This window comes from Zootoca vivipara, chromosome 5 (genome assembly GCF_963506605.1).
Source record: "Zootoca vivipara chromosome 5, rZooViv1.1, whole genome shotgun sequence".
NCBI lineage: Eukaryota > Metazoa > Chordata > Lepidosauria > Squamata > Lacertidae > Zootoca > Zootoca vivipara.
In genome coordinates, this window is record NC_083280.1 from 1285527 (window position 1) to 1313284 (window position 27758).

The 27758-nt window shown below is 47.9% G+C and overlaps 1 protein-coding gene across 6 annotated transcripts in view; it reads left to right on the forward strand.

Annotated features, from left to right (window-relative positions):
• LPP (LIM domain containing preferred translocation partner in lipoma) overlaps nucleotides 1–27758 on the forward strand; it is a 294937-nt gene that overhangs the window by 145772 nt on the left and 121407 nt on the right. For all 6 annotated transcript variants that reach the window (XM_060274249.1, XM_060274252.1, XM_060274253.1 and 3 more), the window contains exons 4-5: nucleotides 18754–18881; nucleotides 25097–25219. In XM_060274249.1, the coding sequence (XP_060130232.1) occupies nucleotides 18754–18881; nucleotides 25097–25219 (251 nt within the window). The remainder of the gene's footprint in view (nucleotides 1–18753; nucleotides 18882–25096; nucleotides 25220–27758) is intronic.

The window sequence follows — 27758 nt, forward strand, 5'->3', positions numbered from 1 at the left end:
CAAAACCAAAGCGTTCCAAAACCAAGGTGCACTTTCCCATAGAAAGTAATGCAAAACAGATTAATTTGTTCCAGACTTTCGAAAACAAGCCCTGAAACAGAAATGAATTTTACTATCTAACGAGACCATTGTTGCATAAAATGAAGGCAATAAACAATGTAAAGGTAAAGGTACTCCTCACCATTAAGTCCAGTCGCAGACAACTCTGGGGTTGCAGCGCTCATCTCGCTTTACTGGCCGAGGGAGCCGCCGTTTGTCCACAGACAGCTTCCGGGTCATGTGGCCTGGCCAGCATGACTAAGCCGCTTCTGGCGAACCAGAGCAGCGTACGGAAATGCCATTTAGCTTCCCACCGGAGCGATACCTATTTATCTACTTGCAGTTCATGCTTTTGAACTGCTAGGTTGGCAGGAGTAGGGACCGAGCAATGGGAGCTCACCCCGTCGCGGGGATTCGAACTGCCGACCTTCCGATCAGCAAGCCCTGGGTTCTGTGGTTTCCCTAATAAACAATGTACTGTACTATAAAATAAATAAGACAGTCTTGTAGATTATAAAAATTATCATCCACACCGTCACAAAAACAGCTTAACCCCAAAAGCCTCAAAAACAAAAATGCAAAATAAATACCAAAAACAAAAGTGCCAAACCTAATCAGTTCCGGAAATCCATTTGGCTTCCAAAGTGTTCGAAAACCAAGGCGCAGCTTCTGATTGGTGCAGGGCTCCCAGAAACAAGAGCCGACAGCCGCATCGGACGTTCGGCTTCCAAAAAACATTCGAAAACTAAAACACTTACTTTCGGGTTTTTGGCGTTTGGGAACCAAGGTGTTTGGGAACCAAGGCGTTTGAGAACTAAGGCACCACTGTATTGAAAACCCATTTATAAATTGCAATGTGTCTCTGGCTTTTCACCAAAGCAAAATTTGAGAGGTAGTGTTGCGTAGTGGTCAGAGTGCCAGTCGAAGGATTCATCCACGCTTCCCTTTCCCCCCCTGCTTCCTGGGCCAAGGCCTGCAATTTCCCAGACCATGTCTTTAGCTTTGTCCCACCGCGTTACCCAGGAAAACCCGCTCATTAATGCTGTTCAGGTTTTCTACCGTATGGATCGCTGAGAGAGTTAAAGAACAGGGAAAGTGGCAAGGACCCCCCCCCCCCAAAATGCTTGGACACGGAAGGTGTGGCCATGAAGCTCACTGGGCGTCTCTTTGTGTGCCCGTCTCCACCTCTCAGCCTGCCCTACCTCACCGGGCTGTTGTGGGGATTAAATGAGAAGAGGAAGAAACATATCTGGTACCTTGAGCTCCTTGGACAAAAAGGATGGGACATAAATGCAACGCCATAAATAAATGCAGAAGCCCCCTCCCCTCACAGACGATGACGGGAGAATCTGGGTGGAAACATGCCGAGAGGCAAGTTCTTTGGCTTGGGGGAGAAGTTATAGACTTGTCGAATCGTTTGTTTGCGTTGCTGGAAATAAATGATTTGCAGTCCAACCCCCTGCAATGCAAATTTATACCCCAGCTACCCCACACAGACACTGGGAAGATCCAAAACCTGCTCTGTGATTTGTGTGAACTGAAACGGGGAAACCCCGATGAGAAACTTTGCAAAAAGCTATTAAAAAGCAACAGTGCTCAGAAGTGGGGACGGGGGTGTTAGCAATTTGCTTGGGATTTCCCCACGATTGTTAATAAACAGAAGCAGTAGCTCTTTTGAGGATTCAAGACGCCTTATAGGGACAATCCCGTCGTCATGTGGCGTTTGTGGGAAATTTGTGGTTCCTCAATAGCTCTTCGGGAGAGACGTCTGGTCTTGCTTGGGGGGGAGGGATTAGCGCCAATTCCATATGAGCCTCTTCCATCCTATTTCTGCATTAATTTGCAGGGTTTTATTTGGAGGTTTTTATTATTAATAATAAAATAAATAAATAAATCATGCAAGTTCATACCTGTCTGTGCGGAAAAATGCCCACCTCCAGTTGCGATTGTAATTTGTTTTAAAGTGTTAATGTTGTATTTTTTAATCCACGTGACTCTTTTGGCGAAGGGTGGGTGAATAATAATCACAATCATATGGATGCAAATAATTCATGCTTAAATACTTGTTTGATTATGTAATTAAATATGTGTGCTTTAAATGCACATTTTATCTCGATTTCCCGACATATCCGATGATGTGAGAAATATCTCTTACTATCGTAAAATAGGGGCTTTTAATGCATGTCGGACCGTGTGTGTGTGTGTGTGTGTGTGTGTGTGTGTGTGTGTGTGTGTTGCCTTCTTTTTTAAGGCTGAGAACGGAGTTGAAAAAATGCAAAATCTGAAGCTCAATTGCTTCCTGATCCTTATATTTGAGCAGGAGGTGCAATTTGGGTCCATTTCCTTTAAAATGCAGAGCAAATGAAATCCTCCTTCTCTGGTCATGGGAAAGAAAGATTGCCCATTGCTACCACAGATCTCCCCATATGTTGTTGTTGTTGTTGTTTGTTTGTTTGTTTCATGCCCCATCACTTTCCCTGACAGAGACTCAAGGCCTATAATTCAGCCACAGTTCTGCAGCCACAATTCACACACAGAGAGTCATGTCTAGTGTCAAGTGTGTCCCAGAATGCTCTGGGTGCAGAGAGATGTCAACGCCATAAAGTTGTGTGTGGGTGTAGGATGTGCCATTTTAGGGGGTGAAACTTACTTTATTCAGTGAGAAGTCTTAATAATGCATTTTGGGGCACGAGGAATTCACATCTGCTATTATTTTTGCAGTCTGGCAGCATTTAGCTTGGTAAATAGACATTTGATTGAAAAGCACATCAGCTGCTCTCAGGAAACCAAATAATTTTAATTTTACCTTCTGGAAGTGTAATGCCAAATCATAATAATATATTTGGCAATCATTCTATGGCTTCTTAAATGTGTGTCTGTGGAGGGGGGTGGTGGTATCATGGTGATAGAAGAATTCGAGACCCGAGGTGAGCTTTGCCCTATTGCAATAGCTACAATAAACACCGAGTCCCTCCTTGATCCTTGACTCAATTTCCTTGGTATCTGAAAAAGTGTGCATGCACACGAAAGCTCATACCAATGACAAACTTAGTTGGTCTCTAAGGTGCTACTGGAAGGAATTTTTCTATTTTATTTTTATTTTGTTTCGACGGCAGACCAACACAGCTACCTACCTGTAACTTGATTTTCTTGGTTCTGTGTTTTATTGAAAGATGGTCCCTCATTCGGGTAACAAACAAAGTGACGTAGAAGTGATTTCTTTCCACAATGGTGACACCACAGCATCGTGAACCACCCTGTGGTGTTTGGGTGAAGGGTGGAATAATGATGATGATGATGATGATGATGATGATGATGATGATGTTGCCCATGTGCTGACATCACAGAATGTCAGTAAAGCCACTTCACATGGAAGTCGAGGCATTCTGAAGTGGCCAGAAGTCTCGCCTTATTTTACAGCAATAATTGAGGAATTGGCAAGATGGTTGAGTGGGCAGGGGGGATCTTGACAGTGAAAATAATTCACATCCCCCCTCCTTCCATCCCCCTCCTGTTCTTCACACATTTCCCACTCAACGTTGCTTTGGGTTGGTCAATTCTAGATGGCGAATAAATGTTAGCACTGTTTTAATCATGACCCTTATATTTATATCCCCATGGCAACCACATTTCAGCCTGTTCCTGCCTGGGTTGTCTGTTGCCTAATATTACTAATTCACGATGAAAAGGGGTCCCTTGCTTTCTGCACTTTTGAAGCCCACGTTTGGCTGCTCCAACTTGCTCTGCCCTCCGTCTATGGAATGAGCAGGATATAAATAAATGCAGTAATAATAGCAATAATAATCGCAGGGTTCTGCTGGTTATTATTTCAATTGCTTAATCCACCCACCCAACCCCAAATCCACTGGATGGTGGCCTTCCTTGGAAAACCTTGGCTGGTGGCAAAATTATGTGGCTCTAAGCCGGCAGACCTGTTTTAACCAGCCCAACAGCAGGAAGAGAATTGGCGAGAGACCCTTCAACAACTTTGTGGGGTCTTTTTTCTTTGGGGGGGGGGTTAGTTCATTGTTCCTGTTCAGAAAACCACCCCCTCCATCCCTGAAACATCACCAAATGTCTCCCAAAGCCCCTTTTGATTCCCTCTGAAATTCCTCAGCCCTTTTTAGAACTTTGAGACTTCCTGCATTGCCCAGGGCTGGACTAGATGGCCCTTGGGTGTACCTTCCAGCTCTAAAATTCTCTGATTTTACGAGGCTGTGGAGGGACGGAAGCAGCAGAAGGAGGGCCTGCCCCAGAGGCTGCTCAGCCGATGAACTGAGAACAGAAGGAGCTTTCTTCTTCTTCTTCTTTTCTGTTGTGCAAATATTCTGGCGCTGCTTTTGAGGACGTTTTCGATGAGGATGGCACGAGATGACCTTTCCAGGGGCCGGAGAGGGATTCTCAGCGTCCTCCCTCTGTGCCATTTCTAATGATAGACATCCCATCTGTCCACGAGTAGTGTTTCCGAGGGGAGGAGAGCCAGAGAGCGAATGCAGGAATCATTTCATATCACAATTATCATGGAAATGTTAATTCTTGGGGTTGGTGCACTGTCACGGTCTGGTCGTCGGGAGGTAGCAGGCCCGCCTGAGGACGTCAGGACCGGGGGCAAGATGGTGGCGTGGAAGCAGGAACGGGGTCCGGATGGTGCAGGGCTGAGGGTCCAGCAGCAGGCAGTCGCAGGGTCAAGGAACCGAAGGTTGGGAAGCAGGGCGTCACGGAGGCGAGGGCCCGAGGGTCAAGGAGCAAGGCGGAGGCAAAGGTCTGGGAGTCGAGGAGCAAGGCGTCGGCAAGGCAAAGGTCCAAGGGACGAGGAGCAAGGAGCAAGGAGCAAGGCAAAGGTCCAAGGAGCAAGGAGCAAGGCGAAGGATCAAAGAATAGGAGGCCAGATGCAACAAGGCAGGGATTGCATTGCTGTGGCAAAGAGCTGAAGGGAACTTCTGAGCTTTTATCCCTCCCAGCTCCTGCCACCAGGTGCAGTGAGGTATCAAGTGGCCTCACCTGAGTGGCCACTCCTTGCTTCTCCAGCACAAGCTGAGGTCTTCACCTGTGTGGCCACTCCTTGCTTCTCCAGCACAAGCTGAGGTCTTCACCTGTGTGGCCACTCCTTGCTTCTCCAGCACAAGCTGAGGCAGGCCCCAGTCCTGCAAAGCACTACAGGCCCCAGAGCCTGACTCCTGCCCAGACTCCTGACCTGCATGATCCCTGGAAGGGGAGCCTTGAATGCCACATGGTTGACAGAAAGATCGAGCTGCCCAGCGCTTTGGCAACAATGGGAGAACATCAGAACATCAGGAGAGCATCTGCTGGATCAGGCCACTTGATAACTCATTTAGTCCAGCATCCTCTTCTCCCAGCAGCCAACCAGATGCCCCAATGGAAAACCCACAATCAGGATTCGCACAAGAGCAACTCTCCCCTCCTGTGGTTTCCAGCCACTTGCCTTCGCAAGCATTTCTGCCTCCGATTGTAGACTCGGAGCAGAGCCATCCTGGCTAGGAGCCATCGACAGCCCTCTCCTCCTTCTCCAGGAACTTGCCTTTAAACTTGGGGCCCAAAATAAGAAAGACAAGTTCTCTTTCGTTTGTTACACCTTTTTTGAGTTGATAAAAGACATGGACAGCAAACAACCCCACCCCACTACGTTGTATACAAATGGATAAGGTTCATCCAATGTGACCTAATTATTGGATTCTGCTTCTTTCGTAGACATAAATATACAAAGGACATAGAATGGTAGAGCTGGAAGGGGCCAAAAGAGGCATCTAGTCTAACCCACTGCAGCACAGGAATCTTTTTGCCCAATTCAGGGTTCGAACCCGCAACATTGACATTAAGAATCACGTGCCTTTACCGAGCTGTCCTGCCTCAAAGCAGAATTAATACGATAATTCCCCGTTCTTCCCTTTGACAATGAGGGTTTTTTCTTCTTCCCTTGCGGTTACCTTTATTTCAGGGTATCCTTTTCCACATCATCCCCTTTTTGATAAAGTTCTAGGTATCCCCCCCCCTTTTCATGTTATGAAATCTCCTTTAATAAAGAATTGTTATTTTAAAAAGCAGCTCAGCTCAGGATACTGCCCTTCTGCGCCTGAAGGCAGTTGCTGTGTTTGTGGCATGTATTTGTGGGGGCAGCATAATCTAATTTCATAGAAGCATAGAATCAGAGAGTTGGGTGGGACACCACAGGTCATCTAGTCCAACCCCCTGCAATGCAGGAATTCCCCCCCCCCCCAATGCGGGGCTCAAACCCATGACCCAGAGATTAGGAGTCTCATGCTCTGCCAACTGAACTATCCTGGGTCTTCTTTCCAGGAAGGAAGAGGCTGAGGGTTTTTTTCTGCACTTCCTTTTGCCCCACTGCTTCCCCCTGGGGAAATCTGCTCTTTGCTCTCAATCGAAGCAAACAGCAATTCGGTTTTTTCCCCCTTCCAGATTGCCATTTGGTCTGATCTAAAGAGCAGGTTTTCCCTGGGAAAGGGGGAAACCACTTGAATAGGCACACTGTTAGCAGAAATGTGGGCAAGTGCTGCAATGGAAAGGGTGACACACACACACACACACACACACACACACACACACACACACACACATATATATATATATATATATATATATATATATATATATATATATATATATGCAAAAGCGCTCTAGAACCAATTAACCACAGGAGAACGAGTGACCGTCTTAGCAGTCCGAGGGACGATGTACAGACAGGAATCCTTTTGAAGACGTGCAAAGGCAAACCGGAGAGGGGAGGGTGTGGAACGGGAAGTTTTGCAAAGGTGAAACCGTATATGGAGGGACATGAAAAATTCATCGGGGAATTTAAGCTACTTCCAAACCGCATGAAATATTAAATGTTCCCGCCGAGAAGAGTGTGGTGTTGTTGATCAGTACAGCCTAGCCTACTTCATTCTCCTCCACCTTCCTGGGGTTGCTTCCAGTTGGGTTCTACTCATGAGTAGACCCATTGAAATTAAGTGACCTGAGTAAGGACAGGAGTAGAGCCTGCTCAGTGGGTCGAGTGTCTGCCTTGCAAGTGGAGGCTGCCAGGTTCAATCCCCAATGGCGTATCCTGGTAGGGCTGGGAGAACATCTCCAGGCCTGCAATCCTGGAGAGCCATGGCTGCCAGTCAGTGTAGGGAATACTGAGTGAGATGGACCAATGGTCTGACTCTGCATTAGGCATCTTCTTATGGTCCTGGGAAGGCTCAGCCACCAATCAGGTAGCTCCTAGCCCTGTTTCCTGTTGTTTCCCCACCCTGCCTGACTCGCCATGTGTTCCATGTGTTCTAATTGTATATTATTATTATTATTATTATTATTATTATTATTATTATTACTTTTTTGTACCCCGTCAACTGAATGGATAGCCGCAGTCACTTTGGGGGGCTTCCAACAGATTTAAGAACACAATAAAACATCAAACACTAAAAACTTCCCTATACAAGGACGTCTTCAGACATCTTCTAAAAGTTTCAGCTCCACAATTGAGTGGAGGAAAAGAAAAACCACGTGACCAGGCTTTCTGGAGCTCATCGGCTAAAGATTTTGTACTTGACACCCCACAAGTGGCAGATGCAGAAGCAAGGCCTCTGAGGCTGATCTCAGCGACGGGCGGATTCCTATAGGGGTGCAGGTGATTGAGTAAATCAGCCCCAAACTGTGAAGGGCTTTAAAGGCCGTAAGGAGCAGTTTGAAATTGGGCCGAAAAGCAAACAGGTGGCGAGGGCAGCAGCTGTGGTCTCGGAGCAATCTGTTCCACCTGCCCCCACCCCAATGGAGAAACATCTGGGCAGCTGCATTTTGCACAAGATAGAAATTTCCCAGACTTTCTTCCAAAACAGCCCCATCTTGATGGCATTGCAGAACCACATTTCCGTTGCATTTGAGGGCCTGTGCGGAGGGGGAAAAAACCTGAAAGGCCTTGAGTAGATAGGAGTGTTCGTTCCATCAGGTTTCTTGAAGTGAAGCCTAAAAGCATCGGCGATCTTAAGGAAGATTCCTGTGGACGATTTGGCTCCTGGGAAAGAGCACCCTGGCTGGAACTCTTGAGAGGGAAAGAGCCTTTCAGCCTGCGGTCGAGGGGGCCTGCGGGGTGTCAAGTGTCGAAGTCAAAAGTGGGGATCAATACCTGATGAGCACCAGAAAGCCGGAGCAGATGGATTTTCTTTTTCTCCATTTGTGCTGCTAAAATGCAAAGGAAGGGAAGGAGGAAGGAATCTGAAAAAGTTCAAGCAACTACTGAAAGCAAAGTGAGGATGGGGCCTCGAGCTTGCTGGATGCGGCCAGGGGCCCATCTAGTCCAGCATCCTGTTCTCACAGTGACCAATCAGATGCTCACAAGCAGGATTCGTGCACAAGAGCCTCCTCCCCTCCATGATGGCTAAGTTCTTCCTCCGTATCTGGAGACAGCAATGCTTCTGAGAGCCGCTTGCTGGAAACCTCAGGAGAGGAGAGCTGCTCTTGTGCTCAAATCCTGCTTGCTGCTTTCCCAAAGGCATCTGGTCGGCCACGATGAGAACAGGATTTTGGACTAGTGTGGCCATTGGCTTGATCCAGCGGGGCTATTTTCAGGGTCTTAGGGTCAAGAATAGGGCTGTGGAATTTGCAGGGTGTCTGTGTGAGTATTTTGGCAGGGGCTGCATGCAGGCAACAGAAAAGGCAATTGCCGCGGGTGGCAGTCGGTCAGAAAGAGAAGGGTTGCGGCATCTGAATTGAAGCTTTGCACAAGCAAGCAGAGCCTTCAGCTATTGATCTGGCAAACGCCCACCCTTCACATGGGAGTTTTCATAGCCAAGCCCAGAAGACCAAACGGGGTGTCTTACGCCATGGGGACCCACAGCCTGGGGGGGGGCATGCCGTGCACAGAGGATGATTTGGATTATTTTCAGGCTGCTTCCTCTGGGTACCCCCCAATTGGGGGCAAGGGAACAGCTCGACTGCTGAACTAGATCCAGAGGACGAGTCTCCTGAAATACCTCTGCCTTTGCCATCTGATCTTGCATAAGCCAGTAGCTATAGCACCAGGCACGGCCCCTTTAAGCACCCAGTCAGCTAGCCAGCTTCTCCCTGGCCTGCCAGCCTGCCGCCCTCCAGGCCTGCTCAACCTAAATAAGGGCGTCACTCTCAGAGCTGCTATAGCAGGGGCAATTGGAACTGTCCAAGGTGCTGTCTCTTCTTCACCAGAGACTACCTGGCTCCTCTCCAAAACTCAAGCTCATACTGAACTGGACAGTCATGGATGGACACATGCTGGGACTGGGTGTTTGTGTGGCCCTTGTCTCCTCTTCCTCCTCCTCCTCATCTTCTATCATAGAATTGTAGAGTTGGATGGGACTCTGAGGATCATCTAGTCCAGTGTTTCTCAACCTTTTTTGGGCCACGGCACACTTGTTCCGTGAAAAAAATCACGAGGCACACCACCATTAAAAAAGTTAAAATAATTAACTCTTTGCCGCCCTATATTATAATTATGACTGTAAGAAACACTTGCCAAATATTGCTTTCCGGCGGGTCAAGCTCATTGCGGCCATGGGCAGGGCGGGAGAAAGCGAGGCAAAGATGGGGGTGTGGGATAAAAGGAAGGAGGGGAGAGGGGAGCGCTTAGTGTTGGGAGAATGGCAGCTGGGCTGGAAGAGCGGTGGCGGCACCTGCGCGCGCTCCCTCCTCGCGCGCTCTAGCTCTCCGCTGCCGGGTTGACGCCTCGCAGTTCGCGAGCCGCTACCTGCGCGCGCGCCCCCGCGCGCCTGCCTCGCCTTGCCGCGACTTGGCCAACTTTTCTGCCCACCAGCTCTCGCCTGCGCTCCTCCTTCCCCCCGCCCCCTCTCCCCCCTCCCACTCTCGGCGGCGGATCCCTTTACCTTGGGAGAGGAGGGAGCCTGGGCGCTGTACGGCGGCGCTTCTCTCTCTCGGGGGGTTTTCAGCAGCCGTAAAGCGGCGTGAGAGAGAAGCGGGCGGCTTTCCCTCGGTCTCCCTCCCAAAATTTATTTGCAAAAAAAAAAAGGGGGAGGCTCTGGCCGGCTTCCTGCAGCTAGAGCGAAAGGGGACCACGATGCTGCAAAATCGCCCTTCTCACGTCACGGCACACCAGCCAGCTTCTCGCGGCACAGTAGTGTGCCGCGGAACAGCAGTTGAGAAATGCTGATCTAGTGGAAAACATCAGGGCTAAAACTCAGAATAAATAACCGTGATACCCTAGGAGGTAGGTTACATATTAAAAGCCAGGAGCTCACACGAAGAGAAAGTGATAATGAAGTAACTTTTCTTACGGGAGATAAAAGCACCAGTCTGGTTTCTCTCTTCCACACACGCACGCTCCTTAATTCTTCCATGCAACGTTGTAATAATAAAGCAATTTGTTTAAGTAACTCCCTCGCGACACCATCATTCTAAGAAGCCAAATGTTTAACAAATAGAAATCCGCTCCGCTGTTTCCAGCTTCAGAAGTCGATAATTTGCCCTCTGCCGAAGGCGTATGTGGATGTTTTCCTCTCGTTCCTGAAGCCGTCAAATTCCGGGTGGATTAGGGCAGTGAGACGTGCCGGGAATATTCCAAGTGGATGGTTACCCAATTGAAAAACACTCGGCTTCGCCCGGGCACACATGGCAGGCCTCCACTCAGGCGTGTGCAGAGGACTGACGCATCGCTTAGGCCAGATATGAGCAGCATCCAAGGCAGTTTTTGAACATGTGCGCGGCTGATATTTAAGCCATATGCTCTGGGCTTTCAAGTTGGAAGGAGATCTCTGGGTGAGCTGAGATCAGAACCAGAAGTTTTATGGGCACACTTGCTGGAGAAGAAGAAGAAGAAGAAGAAGAAGAAGAAGAAGAAGAAGAAGAAGAAGAAGAAGAAGAAGAAGAAGAAGAAGAAGAAGAAGAAGAAGGGGCATCTGTTTGTCCCTCTCTCTTCAGGAACTGCGAGAGAATGAAGGCTACCTCTGACTTCTCGTAATAAATACATAAATAGACGCAGTGCTTGTGCAGAAAGCACTCTTGTGCAATTGAAAGCAAGGGTGGGCAACCTCAGAAGGTGGGTGCATTTTAAGTGCTCCACCGCTGAATGTGTGAACAGCCTTGCGCTTGAAGTGAAATGAAAGCTTTTGTCTGCAGTGTTCAATTTGCGAGGGCTCTGCAACCTTTTCCCTTGCCGGTGAGTTCAGGGGCCTTGATTTGAAATCAGCCCACCTTGCCGCGTGTCCCAACCGCATACGGAAGCCGGAGCAACAATTGGCCTTTAAAAACTCTTCTCTGGGTGGCAGCAAAGCTGAGCCTGGCCGGGGGTTTGTGGAAGGTGTGTGCCTCTGTGGCTGAGCAAGGTGTGGGGTTGAGAAGCAAACCAGGTACGATTGATCAAGGAGCACCATCAACGTTCTGCTTTTGTAGCCAGCTAGCTGGATAGGTTCATTGGTTGGGTGCCTTGATGATCACACCAGAGAATTGTAGAATTGGAAGAGACCCCCAAGGATCACAGAATCATAATGTCGTAGAGTGGGAAGGGAGCCCCAATGGTCCTCTAGTCCAACCCCCTGCAATGCAGGAATCTCTGCTAAAGCATCCAGGACAGAGGGCCATCCAACCTCTGCTTAAAGACCTCCAAGGAAGGAGAGTCCAGCACCAATATTGCCAAGGAATACTGAAACACGGAGAGCTGAACTTAAACTTGGAGAAATGTAATTTGGGAGACACCGGAAACGACAGATTTGTACATCGCTCTTTGCTATGTTGGGGAAGTCTGGTTCCTTCGGAGTAAATCTTGCTACTCGCTGCTGCCGACCTGGTTCACAGGTGAACAAGGGACCACCTGGCTTTGAAATCTGCAAGTCCGTATGGTGGATCAGGGCCAGTCACGGTACAGGTGAGAGAATGGTTATACCTTGTGTTGCCAAAATAGCTCGTACCACCTGGAACGGCCTCCACAGAATCTGCACGGCTGGAACACCTTACGTTTGCGTGCCTTAATTGCGGATAAATACTGTGCTGCTTGAAGAAATGTCTTTTAAAAGCCAGATCCCTGGTTTGCTGTCGGGATCAGTCGGGTGCTAATGCGCCTGCCTCCCAGCTGAGAGCGCTTAATTCAGCATCTCATCTTGCCGCCACACTCTCGGCCTAACTGATTTCGCCTCTTGACGGGCTTGTAATCAACAAGGAGGCTAATTGCCATTCTTGCCGCATCAGACAACGCTTCTAGGAATAATTTGCCCCAAATAAGAAGCAGGTGAACCAGCCCTTCTAATGAGATCCCCCGAAATGTCTTGTTGGCTTCCGAATTTTCTCTCCTCGCTGCTAGGAGATGCTGGAGAAGGTTAAAGCTGTTTTATTCTCCGATAGCTTCAAACAAAGGCTGAAGATAATATTTCTATTGCCAGCTGACCTTTCTCCATTTGGGGCTGTGAGATGCTTTCCAAGACTCTGCCAACAGGGCAAGGAAGAGATAGAGTCCCTGATATTAGCAGTTGCTGCTCTTGAGTGAGCCCATCCAGACAGGAACCATAGACTCAGGACCGTTCCAAGAGATTTTGCTATCTAAGCAAAGGACAAGATCCACCACTACCAGAATCCATGCGCAGAAGACAATGACCCCCCCCCCAGGACACACTGCACCTGAGGGCAGGAGACTAGCCAGGTAAAAACCAGCCAGCCAACCAACCTCAAAGAGGTTTACAAAAATATATAAGTGATAGACAGTAGATAGATAGATAGATAGATAGATAGATAGATAGATAGATAGATAGATAGATAGATAGATGATAGATCGATATAGATGATGAATTAATATAGAAGACTTTCGAAACATTAAAATACCAACAGGCTCAAACAGATAAAAACTCACTTGTTGGTATCCGTCTGTCTGGAGAGACAATGGAGAGCTTCTCCACCTCCATCATTCTGCCCGGACACTGAGGTCCAGCACTGAGGGCCTTCTGGCGGTTCCCTCGTTGCGAGAAGCCAAGTTGCAGGGAACTAGGCAGAGGGCCTTCTTGGTGGTGGCGCCCGCCCTGTGGAATGCCCTCCCACCAGATGTCAAAAAGGAAAACAACTACCAGACTTTTAGAAGACATCTGAAGGCAGCCCTGTTCAGGGAGGCTTTTAATGTTTAATAGATTATTGTGTTTTATTTTTCTGTTGGAAGCCGCCTAGAGTGGCTGGGGAAGCCCAGCCAGATGGGCGGGGTATAAATAATAAATTATTATTATTATTATTATTATTATTATTATTATTAGGGAATCACAGCACCTGCTGTGGCTGCAGAGACTGGGAACTCGTAACTGCTTCCTCCTGCATTGTTTTTTGCTGCATTAGCAGCACCAAAGTGACCTCTCCAGGTTGCAAGCCTGGGCCGTGTGTCTGGAGGTCCTGGGCTGCCCAGGTGACAAAAGCCCTCTCTTGGCCTTGCTGATGTGGCTCAAAGGAAACTCTCATTCCCTTTCTAAACACCAGCTTGTCTAAACATAAGTTTGTCTAAACCAAAATGTTTTTAGCAAGTGCTGAAAAGGGGAAAGCGATGTTGCATACCCACTGGCGGAGGAATAGGAGTGCGGGGGGAGCGCACCACACCCAGCGGCGCGATCCCAATGGAATGCCTTCGCAGCTGCCCGCCCCCCGCCCACGCTGGGCACCGCACCTCCTACGGGCATTGCGCCATTCCCCCAGGACATGCGCCACACCTCTGCGGGCGGCACGCCATGCCCCCGGGATGCACGCCAGCCCCGCCCCACCTGTTTTATGCCATTGTGCATACCTCTGCATATTTTTATTAAAAAAACCTATTTGGTGGCATCACAAAGCCAATTCAGAGTATGTGCCCTCGCTCTCAATGCACTTTATGAAGAGACCTTTGGAAACAGAGGAAGAGATTGGATTTCACATATGCGCACACAAACCATATACACTGGGCACCAGCTCTGTGCCTTTTGTTTTATTTCCGACTGGGTGGTCTTTGATCCCCTTGCAAATTCCCGTATTTGGCCTCCTCCTTTGTGCCATTTGGGCATTTTTGAATTAGGTGTTGACTGAAACCAATGCAAAGTCCAGAAATAAACAGTAAATTGCAAGAACTCAGGCCAGAAGAAAAATAGACAAGGCCCTGTTTTGACAATTTGTCAGCAAAGATTCACAGGTCAGAGTGTACCAAACAGACTTGGTACACTCTGACCTGTGAATCTTTGCTGACAAAGAATTGTCGAAACAGGGCCTTGTCCTTTTTCCCCCTGGAATTTATTTTTATTTGCCTACTATACTGGGATTGATTCCTATTTGAACTCTTCATCACACATATAAAACCTTGTGAAGATATATTTGAAATCCATTTTTCTTCTGGCCTGAGTTCTTGCAATTTACTGTTTATTTCTGGACTTTACTCCAATTTCTACTGAAACCAACACAAAGCAGGGATGGATCTTGCTGCACGCTTGTGTTAGCCTTGCTGTCAAGAAAACCTGTTTCCGCCACCCTCCCCATCCTGCGAGCAGCTCCTCTCCAACAGCATGGATTTCCAGGAGGGTCCCTCACCTGAAAGATGAAAACCGGAGCTGACACTCACGGCGAGGATATGTGAGAAGCTGCCCCCCGGAGAGCCTGTTTAGACTCGAGCCACGTCTTCAACCATCTGGTACCGACAAGGCTTCCTAAATCACGGCTTGGGCTGCTGGTTCCAGACATCAATATTATTTATGTATATAATCAAATCTCTATAAACAGCCGCAGCGTGTGTTTGGGAGCCTACCGGAATATATCTCGGCACGAGAGAGACAAGCACCAGAGGTGCAGAACTTTATGGGGAACTGGATAAAACGTTCGCCAAGCTGTCAAGGTTGTATTAAAGCCATCTTTATTTAGCAAACCTAGACAGCATCTTAAAAAGCAGAGACATCACCTTGCCGACAAAGGTCCGTATAGTTAAAGCTATGGTTTTCCCAGTAGTGATGTATGGAAGTGAGAGCTGGACCATCAAGAAGGCTGATCGCCGAAGAATTGATGCTTTTGAATTATGGTGCTGGAGGAGACTCTTGAGAGTCCCATGGACTGCAAGAAGATCAAACCTATCCATTCTGAAGGAAATCAGCCCTGAGTGCTCACTGGAAGGACAGATCGTGAAGCTGAGGCTCCAATACTTTGGCCACCTCATGAGAAGAGAAGAATCCTTGGAAAAGACCCTGATGTTGGGAAAGATTGAGGGCACTAGGAGAAGGGGACGACAGAGGACAAGATGGTTGGACAGTGTTCTCGAAGCCACGAACATGAGTTTGACCAAACTGCGGGAGGCAGTGGAAGACAGGAGTGCCTGGCATGCTCTGGTCCATGGGGTCACGAAGAGTCGGACACGACTAAACGACTAAACAACAACAACATTTAGCGGCACCCTGGCCATTGCCAGGGTCTCAATCAGGCGCCGGCGATGTGCAGTGTGCATTCTGAACACCGCACAGGTACGGAGTAGGCCTGCAATTTATGCGAGGGGTTTATGTTCTGGGGATTCGCACACAAAGGCATCGTCGCGGAAGGTTGGGAAGACGCCCTGGGATCTCCCCCTCTGGAGATGTAACATGAGGGCAGCAGGGGCCGCCGCCCTCAGTGAAAATTTAGAAAGTGTGCCAAAGGTGCCACAAAACTGGGAGGGAGGTGGCTCCTTTTTCTCTGGCCCAGCACCAGTAGGACACATGGAGCGCATGTCTCTGGGGCGGCCGGATGGGCTGTGAGTGGATAGCAGGCAGCCAGCCAGGCCCTCTCCTCCCAAGGATGGAGCCCCCTCTCATTACCCACCGCTTCACACGCTTCTCATGCCATGGCTGGTGCCGCTGCCATGTGCACCAGGTTGCTGGCTGCTGTTCTGGTGGCCCCCTCAGCTTCTTCCTGCCCCGGGCTGCCGGAGAACCCCCAGCCAAGGCTCATCAGTATGGGAACAGGCCAGCAGCACAGCGGCTTCTGGGCCTGACCGGTGGATCTTCCTGTGGGCACACACTACAAGCGAGTTGCAGTGCCCCATCTCTTTAGCACCTTGCTCCGGGGGCACAGGCGACGGACGCTATGCCGCTGCCCCCCTGACAGCTTTCCTTTCCTTACTGGGCTCTGTGGGGTCCTGCAACTTTCCCAGAGCCCCATAAGCAAAGTGGAGGACTCACAAACTCTTCCCACGGCACAGAAAGAGCTTTTTAAGCACTCTGGCTTGCTTAGCAGGATCTGGAAAGGTCCCATGGAACGGGCACACCGTGAAGGGCCTCAGATGACAATTGCAGGGTCTGAGGCTCCCAGCGTCTGCTAAAGCAGGCATGTCTAACAGGTAGACCGTGGGGGTGTTCCAGGTAGATCGTGGGGTCTCCAGGGTGCTCCTGATCGATCCCCCAGAAAAGCTCAACAACTCTGGGTCACCTTTCCCTCAAAAAGCTCAACAACTCTTAGGCACCCTCCCCAAGAGATCAACAACTCTGGCCACCCCTTCCCAAAAAAAGATCAACAACTCTTGCCAATGAAAATAAAAAAAATTCCTTCAGTAGCACCTTAAAGACCAACTAAGTTTATAATTTGGTATGAGCTTTCGTGTGCATGCACACTTCTTCAGATACACTAGAAACAGAAGTGTCAGACCCTATATATATACAGAGGGTGGGGGGGTGGGAATGGGAGATGGGCTGATGGGAGTGGTAAACCTGTAGATGGATGTTAATGGCTGCTGATGGCTGCAATTAGTCCTGGGCTGAGGTGCTAAAGAAAGCTTGATCATGCATAATGAGATAAGAATCCGATGTCTCTATTCATCCCAGGTGCTTCCATGGTTTTAAGCTTGGTAATGATTTCCAATTCAGCAACTTCTCTTTCCAGTCTGTTCCTGAAATTTCTCTGTAATAAAACAGCTGCTTTGAGATCTTGTATAGAATGTCCTGGGAGATTGAAGTGTTCTCCTACTGGTTTTTCAGTCTTATGGTTCCTGATGTCAGATTTATGTCCATTTATCCTTTGGCGTAGAGTTTGGCCTGTTTGTCCAATATAGAGAGCTGAAGGGCACTGTTGGCATTTGATGGCATACCCAATGTTAGAAGATGAGCAATTAAATAGTCCTGAGATGGTATGTTGGATGTTGTTGGGGCCAGTAATGATGTTGTCCGGGTGTATGTGGCAGCAAAGTTGGCATCTGGGTTTATTGCAGGCTCTGGTACCGGTGTCCATGTTAAGTCTGGTGGTTGTATTATTGTGGGTGAGGAGTTGTTTAAGATTGGGTGGCTGTCTGTAGGCAATGAAAGGTCTTCCTCCCAGAGCTTGAGAAAGGGAGCTGTCATTGTCCAGGAGAGGCTGTAGATCTCTGATGATGCGTTGTACTGTTTTAGCTTGGGAGCTGTATGTGATGACTAGTGGTGTTCTGTTATTTTCTTTTTGGGGTCTGTCTTGCAGCAGGTTCTCCCTAGGTATCAGTCTGGCTCTGTTGATCTGTTGTTTAACTTCATCAGGTGGATATTTTAGTTCTAAAAAGGTTTGCTGTAGATCTCTTAGGTGAGATTCTCTGTCTGTAGAGTTGGAACAGATACGGTTGTAACGTAGGGCCTGGCTGTATACGATGGATTGTTTGGTATGTTTGGGATGGTAGCTAGAAGCATGTAGATATGTTTGTCGGTCAGTTGGTTTTCTGTATAAGGTGGTGTCTATACGTCCATCCTGTATTTTTATAGTAGTGTCCAAAAAATGTATTTCTTGCATGGATTGGTTCATTGTTAGGTTGATGGTGGGGTGAAAGTCACCTACCTGTAACTCTTGCCTACCTGTAACTCTTGCCAATGACAATGGGTAGATCACTGCCAGTTTTCTTAAATTGTGGGAATAGATCACAGTCTCTTGGGAGTTGGATGTGCCTGTGCTAGAGCATCGCTTCTCAAGCTTTTTTCTCTGAAGTGCACTTTCAGAGTAAAAATTTGCTCATGCCACACTGAATTTTGTATTGACAAGATATACATTGGAAAACAAAAAGAAACAACTCCCAGCAGTGCTTGGTTTATAACACAGAACACAACGATCACAGGACATCTAGAAAGTATAAAACAATGCAGCTACATAAGAGGATGAATCATTCCCACAATACAATTATCAATGAGCCTCTTGCAGACGTACCTTGAGCATTTCATGCAAACCCAATGAGAGGTGTGAGCTTGCTTTTGCGGGGTAATCCCATCTATGTAAGGTCTCATTTGAGATAAAACACCTCTCCTCTCCTCATCAACACAAATAAGCCTTTCTCAATAATAATAATAATAATAATAATAATAATAATAATAATAATAATATATTATTTATACCCTGCCCATCTGGCCGGGCCTCCCCAGCCACTCTGGGCAGCCCCCAACAGAACATTAAAATACATTAAAAGCTTCCGATCTTTCATATTTGTCAGAGTCGGAAATCTCTGCTCACAACAATAATGTCATGGAGAACTGTAGAAGAATAGCCAGTGTTCTTGAAGTAAGATATAGATACTGCTTCTGGTTGTATATCCCCCCCCCCAATTACTTTGATTTTATCCTGTCCTATACTAAACTGGAAAGTTTCAATGTTTATTTGATTGCCCTTGAATGTCCCCCCCCCCACTTGCCTTCCTTTCCTGCCAAACCCTGGGAGAACCTGTGGCCTAGAGGGATATTGTACTTACCTTGTGTTCAGCTTGATGGTTAATGGGTGGGGCACAAATAATAAAATTATTATTATTATTATTCCTGTCATCTCTAGGTGACTTCCCGCCACCGCCGCCACCCCCTCCCTCGGATGATCTTGGGAATCCTCTGCCGCCACCACCCAGTGCCTTTCTTCCTCCTCCTCCTCCTCCTAATCCTGATGAAGCCATGTTCCATGTTCAGGTAAGGGCAAGGATAGGGTTCTTGTGGTGCCCAGCTGCGGTCAAGGCATTTCAAGTGCCCACGGTGCTAGGTGCTGTACAGCGGCAGGGACGACCAGCAAAAGAAAGAGCTGCTTCACGTGGCTTGTAGTTAAACTGTGGAACTCCCTCCCACAGGAGGCAGCGATGGCCACCAACTTGGATGGCTTTAGAAGAGGATTGGACAAATTTGTGGAGGAATTGTGCTTGAGTTCTGCTTGTGGGTTTTCCTTTGGTGTATCTGGTCGGCCAAGGCAAGAACAAGATGCTCAATCGGCTGTTGGCCTGATCCAGCAGGCCTCTTCTTATTTTCTGGTTCTAAAAGAATCCAGTCTTTTTGCTTTCTCATTATATGTTAAAAAATCACTTGTATTTTCTTTATTTGTAATGTTAGTCTTCATTTCCTTTTTTATTTCTACCCCCATACTAGCAAGCTACCTACTTTATTTGCAAACTCAGAATGTCTCTGCTTCAAATATTTTAATTTCTGTTTCATTTCTTGCAGCATTTTAATAGCTTAGCCCTTCTTATTTTCTCAATGGTCAGTTTCCATCCAGGCGTCTCATGAACATTACTAAGTTGGGGTTGGCAGGGTGAGGGATTTGCAAAGGTGCGGCCAATAAGTAGGAGGCATTTTATGCCATTGCCAACTCAAGGAAGATGATCCCTTCTGCAGCATTTGCCCAGTGCTTTTCCAAAGCGTTGCATGTGCACGACCCAATTAAGCCTCGCAACAACAGCCCTGCAGTGCAGACCAGGACCTTGCAATTTCAGATCTGAGGCTGAAATGATCACTGCGCTTACTGTCCACACCTTGTGGGTTTGTAGACGGCCTGCCACCCACTTCAGAACTGATAAGCAGCTTCGTTTTGTTACTGGCTGCCGGTTTTATTTGACATGATTTGGATGATTGGCATTTCGATGCTGTCAGTTGCATGGAGTTTCCGTAGTGGGAGGGAAGGAGATGGAACAATTTAAAGGAGAATATTTGTGCCAGGGAGCAGGCGGCAGCGGAGACAGAGCGGAGGTGCTTAGAGTGGCTCAGAGAAGCTTTCCTGAGGACTAGGGTGTTGAAGAGGCAAATGAAAGGGAGCTGGCTTGAGGAACACAAGGGAGAGGGTTGCTCCAAAGCAGGCAAGGGCTGCGTGCGAGAGTGGGCGGAGCAATGCATGGGTTCCAAAGGTGGGTGGGGCCATGGCAAAAGTGGGCGGGGCAAAGGACTTGACTCTTAACTTTGCTCTGTAGCCATGAAGATGCCAGAGGTTTCCATGCGCAGAGAAGCAGACCTCCCTTTTCCCTGGACAGGCAAGCAAGAGGCACTGTCTCAATTCAAGGGCCCAGTCAGCTCGGGAAAAGGCGTTCAAGATGAGCGCAGAGCAGGATGAGTGCAGGATGCAGCTTTCGGGAAGAGGGGTCTGTGTCCTATGGAAGGGGCTTGTCTTGGACGCAGTCCTGAGGGCTGGTTGTACAGGCCTGGAGTGAACTGCCGTACTTTTCTGTGTATAAGACTATGTTTTTTCCTTTACAAATCATGCTAAAAAGTGGGGGTCGTCTTATACATGGATAGTGCATAGGGTGGAAGTTTTATTGGTCTCTGCTGCGGATATCAGCGGCTATTGTGTGTGTTATTGGTTGCTGCGTCAATGGGTCTTGATTGGCGGACGCTTGTCCTATCTTTTTAATTGGGGCTCTTTTGCGGGGTGTTATTGGGTTGTTGTTATTATTGCTGTTGTTATTATTATTATGTATTTTGTGGTTTTATATATTGATTTTATTCTGTGAACCGCCCCGAGACCCCCCCAGAATAGGGCAGTATATAAATAATAATAATAATAATAATAATAATAATAATAATAATAATAATATCTCTCTCCCACCTGTCCCATGGGGTTTCTTCAGATAATCTTTGCCAGCCAGATGGGCAAGCTATAAGTAATAAATCATCATAAATCATCATTCTCATATTATTCTGATGGGAAGAGCTATTCAGTGGTACAACGAACTCCCTCGCTGGGTGATGGACTCTCCTTCCATGGAGGTTCCCAAGCAGGCGTTGGGTGCCCATCTGTCAGGGGTTCTCTAGCCATCGATCCTGCATTGCAGGGGGTTGGACTAGATGACCCCGGGGGTCTCAGTTCTGTGAGAAGATGAGGCTTGACAGGGCGAGTTCTCCCATGGCTCAGTTAGGGAGGGCGAAGATGGAATTCACATCAGAAATATTTTCCGCGGCGACGGGCGCATCCGGATGGTGTCTTTGCCTGATCCCTTGGTGACATTCTGTCGACTGGCGGAGAATGAGAGCTTCTGGTTTGCTGAGAATCTCCCACCCGCCGCAGCTGCTGGACTTGTCCTGTGCCAGGAAGCCTCCCTTCTCCTCCTCCTCCTCCGATTGTTCGACGTGCCACCTTGCCGCCAGAGACCGTTAATTCTATTTAATGGCTAATTAAACGCTAATTCATGCTGCATTTGGAACAGGATTAAGGTCGGCGAGGGTGGGAGCCAGCAAAGAAACGGGAAGCTCTCGCAGTGGCCATAATTACCGATAATGAGCTCTGGGCTGTAATTTTATTAATTAAAAGGGGAGAGAAGAGGCAATATCCTCTGGAGCTGTTTTCCGTCAGAAAGAGCGCTGCCGCCGGGAAGAGGTTTAATGACCTTTTTGGATGGTCCAGCATCTTGATCTTCGTCCCCAGGTGGGACGCAAGTGGGGGGCAAAGGAGCTGGGTTTGTAGGGGGGCGTAATAAGCCTCACCGCCTCCTATTCCCTTTAACGCTGAAAACACTCCCCAAGACACAGAGGTTTTCCCCAAAAAATTCAGTATAATTTCCAAGCCGGATGCAGCTTTCATTCTAGCCAAGCAATAACAAGTTTTCTTTACAACAACAACAACATAAACCGATTTGATGTGCAAAGTAGTTTCTCTGTGTTATTCCGCCTCCCTGCGACTGAGATAGCGTCCATGGGTCTCCTGTTTTTCCTGCATTTGCTATTGGCCAAATCCATCCAGTATTGATGCATTCATGTAATTCCCCAGAAAGCAGGGCTAAAGTTACATGAGGGTAGGTTTCATTTTAGAATCTTCTTTATATATAATTTTTATTGAGTTTTCAATTGTACATTTCAAAATAAACATTTTACGAACTTCGAAATATCCAGTGACCTCCCTTCTTCTCCTTCCATGGCTCATTTTAAGTATCTCTTACATTCCTGAATATTTTGCTATAACCATTCAAATCAGTTTTCCACTTTTACATCCATCAAAAATGATTTACTCTGCTGAATTCATCTTAGTGCCGCCAGCGTTTTCAGGTGTATACAGTTATTTTCCATATGTTCAATAAATGTATTCCACGCTTCTTTAAATATATGTTCTTCTTGCTCTCTTGTTCTACATGTTAAAGTTCTGCATATTCTGTCAATTTAAGTTGCCAATCCTCTTTAGTTGGGGCTAACAAAACACATAAATAACATTTCCTGACACCTAGGAATTTCTGTCAGGGTTTTTTTTTGGGGGGGGGATAGTTTCAAGCATGTTTTTTCAACTCCTTTTAAATCATTTCCCAATACACTTTTACCTTTGCTTCTTTACACTTCCAACACCTGTCTGATTATGTTTTATAAATCTTAGCCACCCTACGTGGAGTTAGGTACCATCTATGAATCATTTTCAAACCTTCCCTGGGGGCTGGCTCATTCATGACAAGAGTTATAAGCTATGGAACTCCCACCCACTGGAGGTAGTGACGGCCACCAACTTGGATTAAGCAAACATATAATGGACCATAAAGAAGGCTGATCGCCGAAGAATTGATGCTTTTGAATTATGGTGCTGGAGGAGACTCTTGAGAGTCCCATGGACTGCAAGAAGATCAAACCTATCCATTCTGAAGGAAATCAGCCCCGAGTGCTCACTGGAAGGACAGATCGTGAAGCTGAGGCTCCAATACTTTGGCCACCTCATGAGAAGAGAAGAATCATTGGAAAAGACCCTGATGTTGGGAAAGATGGAGGGCACAAGGAGAAGGGGACGACAGAGGACGAGATGGCTGGACAGTGTTCTCGAAGCTACGAACATGAGTTTGACCAAACTGCGGGAGGCAGTGCAAGACAGGAGTGCCTGGCGTGCTCTGGTCCATGGGGTCACGAAGAGTTGGACACGACTAAACAACAACAAGCAAACATATGGAGGAGAAGGCTCTCAAGGACTACTAGACACAATGGCTGTATTTACTCTCTACTATCTGAGGCATGCATGGGCAGAAGAAGGCGTCCATTTGTGCTGCTGCAGACGCGCCCTGGCGTTTCTCATCTCTGTGCTCCTCCCAGCGGTCATTCCTTCTCTGGTCACTGCTATGGATGCACAACGTGACCGCCTGTCTCCGGACAAAGCAATGTCAATCCATAAAACACTGCTAACAAACCAACATTTGGGGACCCACTTTAGTGCATGCGATGAAGAGGAGATTTGCTGCATATTTGCGTGCTGAGAAGGAAGCCAGGGGAGCAGGGAGCGAGGCATGGCTGCCGCTGCCCTTTAAAAATGGGGACACGATCCCTCTTGAGTCAACTCAGAGAACGTACCCAAGTCACCCTGCTAACCAGGAGAATAGGGATTCCTCTCGATTGAGCCAGGCCTGAAATGCCATTTGCTGAAAAGCCCAAGAGGAGCTTCGCTTCCAGACTGCTTCCTTCCCTTTCTCTGCTATCCTCATTTTTTTCCAATAATTTATTATTATTGGGGAATTACATAACCCATCACTGTCTCGACAGTGGTTGTAAATAGACGCTTCGTTACCTGAGATCCAAAGGGCCTTGGTGGAACGGTTGGGCAAGGGTGTGCATCTCAGGGAAGTTTCTCCCCCACCTCTCCCCCCTGCTGCCCAACAGCAGCTTCTATTGCCACCCAACAAGCCAGATTTCATCATAATTTATTATTTATACCCCGCCCAACTGGCTGAGTTTCCCCAGCCACTCTGGGCGGCTCCCAAGAGAATTAAAAGCAGAATAAAACATTAGACATTAAAAACTTCCCTAAACAGGCTTCAGATGTCTTCTAAAAGTCAGATAGTTGTTTATTTCCTTGACATCTGATGGGAGGGCGTTCCACAGAGCGGGTGCCACTACCGAGAAGGCCCTATGCCTGGTTCCCTGTAACTTGGCTTCTCGCAACGAGGGAACCGCCAGAAGGCCCTCGGCGCTGGACCTCAGTGTCCGGGCAGAATGATGGAGGTGGAGACGCTCCTTCAGGTATACTGGACCAAGGCCGTTTAGGGCTTTAAAGGTCAGCACCAACACTTTGAATTGTGCTCGGAAACGTACTGGGAGCCAATGTAGGTCACTTAGGACCTATGTTATGTGGTCTTGGCGGCCACTCCCAGTCACCAGCTTAGCTGCCGCATTCTGGATTAGTTGCAGTTTCCAGGTCACCTTCAAAGGTAGCCCCACATAGAGCGCATTGTAGTCCAAGCGAGAGATAACCAGAGCATGCACCGTTCTGGCGAGACATTCCGCAGGCAGGTAAGGTCTCAGCCTGCGTACCAGATGGAGCTGATAAACAGCTGCCCTGGACACAGAATTGACCTGCGCCTCCATGGACAGCTGTGAGTCCAAAATGACTCCCAGGCTGCGCACCTGGTCCTTCAGGGGCACAGTTGCCCCATTCAGGACCAGGGAGTCCTCCACCCCCGCCCGACCCCTGTCCCCCACAAACAGTACTCATGTCTTGTCAGGATTCAACCTCCACATAATTTGTCAACATAATTTGTATTACTTTTTTATATATATTTTCCCCGTGCCCCCCCCTCACTCTTTGAAGCACCCATTTCAGTCACATCAGTATTATCGCCACCCTTTCCTCCTGCCAGGCCCAGAGCAAGAATGGTTGTTTTTTTGGGGGGGGAGCACAGTGCAAAGGCAGACACACTACAGTTCCTATCTCCTCATATATCTATCTAATTTTGACATAAAATAAAAAAATCCTTCCAGTAGCAAACCAACACAGCTACCTATCTGTAATAAATTTTGACATGGTCAGGTGAAAGAAGAGAACTTCCCCCAAAATGGGCTGTGCAGAGGACTCCACATAAATTCACCTCTGGGTCCACCTGTCGATTCCTCATTTTCCCCACCCTTAATGCCAAATGGTTTCTCCACAGCATTCCTTCATTTATTTGTGTGTTCCTTTCCTCTTCTTCTAGGTCAGCGCTGGCGGCAAGACCCTGGAGGAGAGGCGTTCCAGTCTGGACGCGGAAATCGACTCCTTGACCAGCATCCTGGCCGACCTGGAGAACAGCTCGCCTTACAAGCCACGGACGCAACAGGTCAGAGTTGGGGAGAGATGGCAAAGGGACACAGGGCTCAGCGGCTGCCCTCAGCCTCTTCTGTTGGACGGAGGCTTGAGGTGGGGGCCGTACGGTGGTGCTTGCTACCTGTTGCGTTCAAAACAGACCGTGAAAAAGTGCCACTGTGTTTTTTATTTTTCATAAATACCGCTTAGAGCAGGCATCCCCAAACTGCAGCCCTCCAGATGTTTTGGCCTACAACTCCCATGATCCCTCGCTAACAGGACCAATGGTTGGGGAAGATGGGAATTGTAGTTCAAAACATCTGGAGGGCCGAAGTTTGGGGATGCCTGGCTTAGAGCACCCTGGCTCCTACCGTATTGGTGTTCCATGCCTCTATTGTGTTAGGAAACTGTCTTGAGAATGATGCACGCCACTAGCGTGGAGCTGCAGGTGAAAGACAAGCTTTCCTTGGAGGTTTTTAAGCAGAAGTTGGATGGCCCTTTAGCTGAGATTCCTGCATTGCAAGGGGTTCGACTAGATGACCCCTGAGGCCCCTCAAGCTCTGATTCTATGATTCTGCGAATGCTTGCAGGCCAGGGTGATAGTAGCAGGTGCAGTCTTGTTTCCCCTCAACATTTAAGTCAGGCATCCCCAAACTGTGGCCCTCCAGATGTTTTGAACTACAATTCCCATCATCCCTGACCACTGGTCCTGTTAGCTAGGGATCATGGGAGTTGTAGGCCAAAACATCTGGAGGGCTGCAGTTTGGGGATGCCTGATTTAAGTGGTATGCACAGAGCTTCTGCACAGATATCTGTGAAGAGAAAGCAGGAAATTTGCTGAAGAAGAAGAAGAAGAAGAAGAAGAAGAAGAAGAAGAAGAAGAAGAAGAAGAAGAAGAAGAAGAAGAAGAAGAAGAAGAAGAAGAAGAAGCAACAGCCTCTCTTTATCACTGTGCCAGAGAATCTTTCCCTTCTGACTGCCACTGTCTCTCTTGCGATCTGAACTTCAAATTGTGTTGTCTCTCCCCACCCTCTTTGTTGTCTAATCCCCCAGGCTGAAAATGCTCTGCAAACAGCTCTGCTATCAGCAGGGTGGCTGCGTCAGCACCGTGGGGTGAAACTGGGGTGAAGTGGGTGGCAGGGATGAGTCACACAGGAAGCCAGGGCTTCGGAAGAGCAGTTTTCTGTTTGTGCACCCAGAAGGAAAGTGGAAGGGGCTGCCCTGGAGGGATGGGACTCTCCTGGAGGAGGAGGAGAAATAATAATAATAATAATAATAATAATAATAATAATAATAATAATATATTATTTATACCCCACCCATCTGGCTGGGTTCCCCCAGCCACTGGGTTCCCCCAGGCACAGGCAGAGTTGAAAGCAAAAGATTTGGCTTCAGCACAAATGGTTTGCACAGTTTTTTCTGATGTAATAATAATAATAATAATAATAATAATAATAATAATAATAATTAATAATTAATAATTAATTATTTATACCCCGCCCATCTGGCCGGGTTCCCCCAGCCACTCTGGGCGGCTTCCAACAAAATATTAAAATACAGAAATCCATCAAACATTAAAAGCTTCCCTAAACAGGGCTGCCTCCAGATGTCTCCTAAAAGTCTGGTAGTTGTTTTTCTCTTTGACATCTGATGGGAGGGCGTTCCACAGGGCGGGTGCCACTACCAAGAAGGCCCTCTGCCTGGTTCCCTGTAACTTGGCTTCTTGCAGAGAGGGAACCGCCAGAAGGCCCTCGGCGCTGGACCTCAGTGTCCGGGCAGAACGATGGGGGAGGAGATGCTGAAGAAGAAGGAGGAGGAGGAAGCTCTCTCCCCTAACGCTAGGATTTTTGGGTACCCAATGAAGCTGAATTTGGGAGATGCAGCATGGATAAAATAATGTCCTTCTTCGTTAAACTGTGGAACTCACTCCCACAGGAGGCAGTGAGATGGCTTTAAAAGAGGATTGGGCAACTTCACAGAGGAGGAGAGAATTATCGATGGCAACTAGCCAGGATTGCTATGCTCTGCCTCCACAGTGGGGGCACAAAAAGGGGGGACCCCCATCGCATGAAAATATACACAAGTGTGGAGGGGAAACAGGGGTTCAGGCCCAGGTAAGGTGCAATATGAAGTATAATATATAAAGGGAGTAAGGTTCAATAAATGTACCTGCAATTACAATACATACCATATTTTCCCTTGTATAAGTCGCCCCCATGTATAAGACGCCCAGAGTTGTTGAGCTTTTGGGGGGGGGGATTGCCGAAATTGCGTTGCTGCCTCTCGTCTGTCCCTTCACCAGCACAAGCCACAAGCTGCCAATCGCCCGCCCAATTGCCACAGCGTCTGCCAATCAACATCAGCCATTGCCGCAGCGACCAATGACACGCCCAGTAGCCACTGGCAGCTACGGCAGCAACCAATCCAACGTCCACCCTATGCGCTATGTATGAGACGACCCCCACTTTTTGCAGCATAATTTTAAAAGAGAAAAACCTAGTCTTATACACGGAAAAGTGTGGTACACCCTGCTTTAGGAATGCCTTGATAAATGCCCTTCCGGTGGAACATCA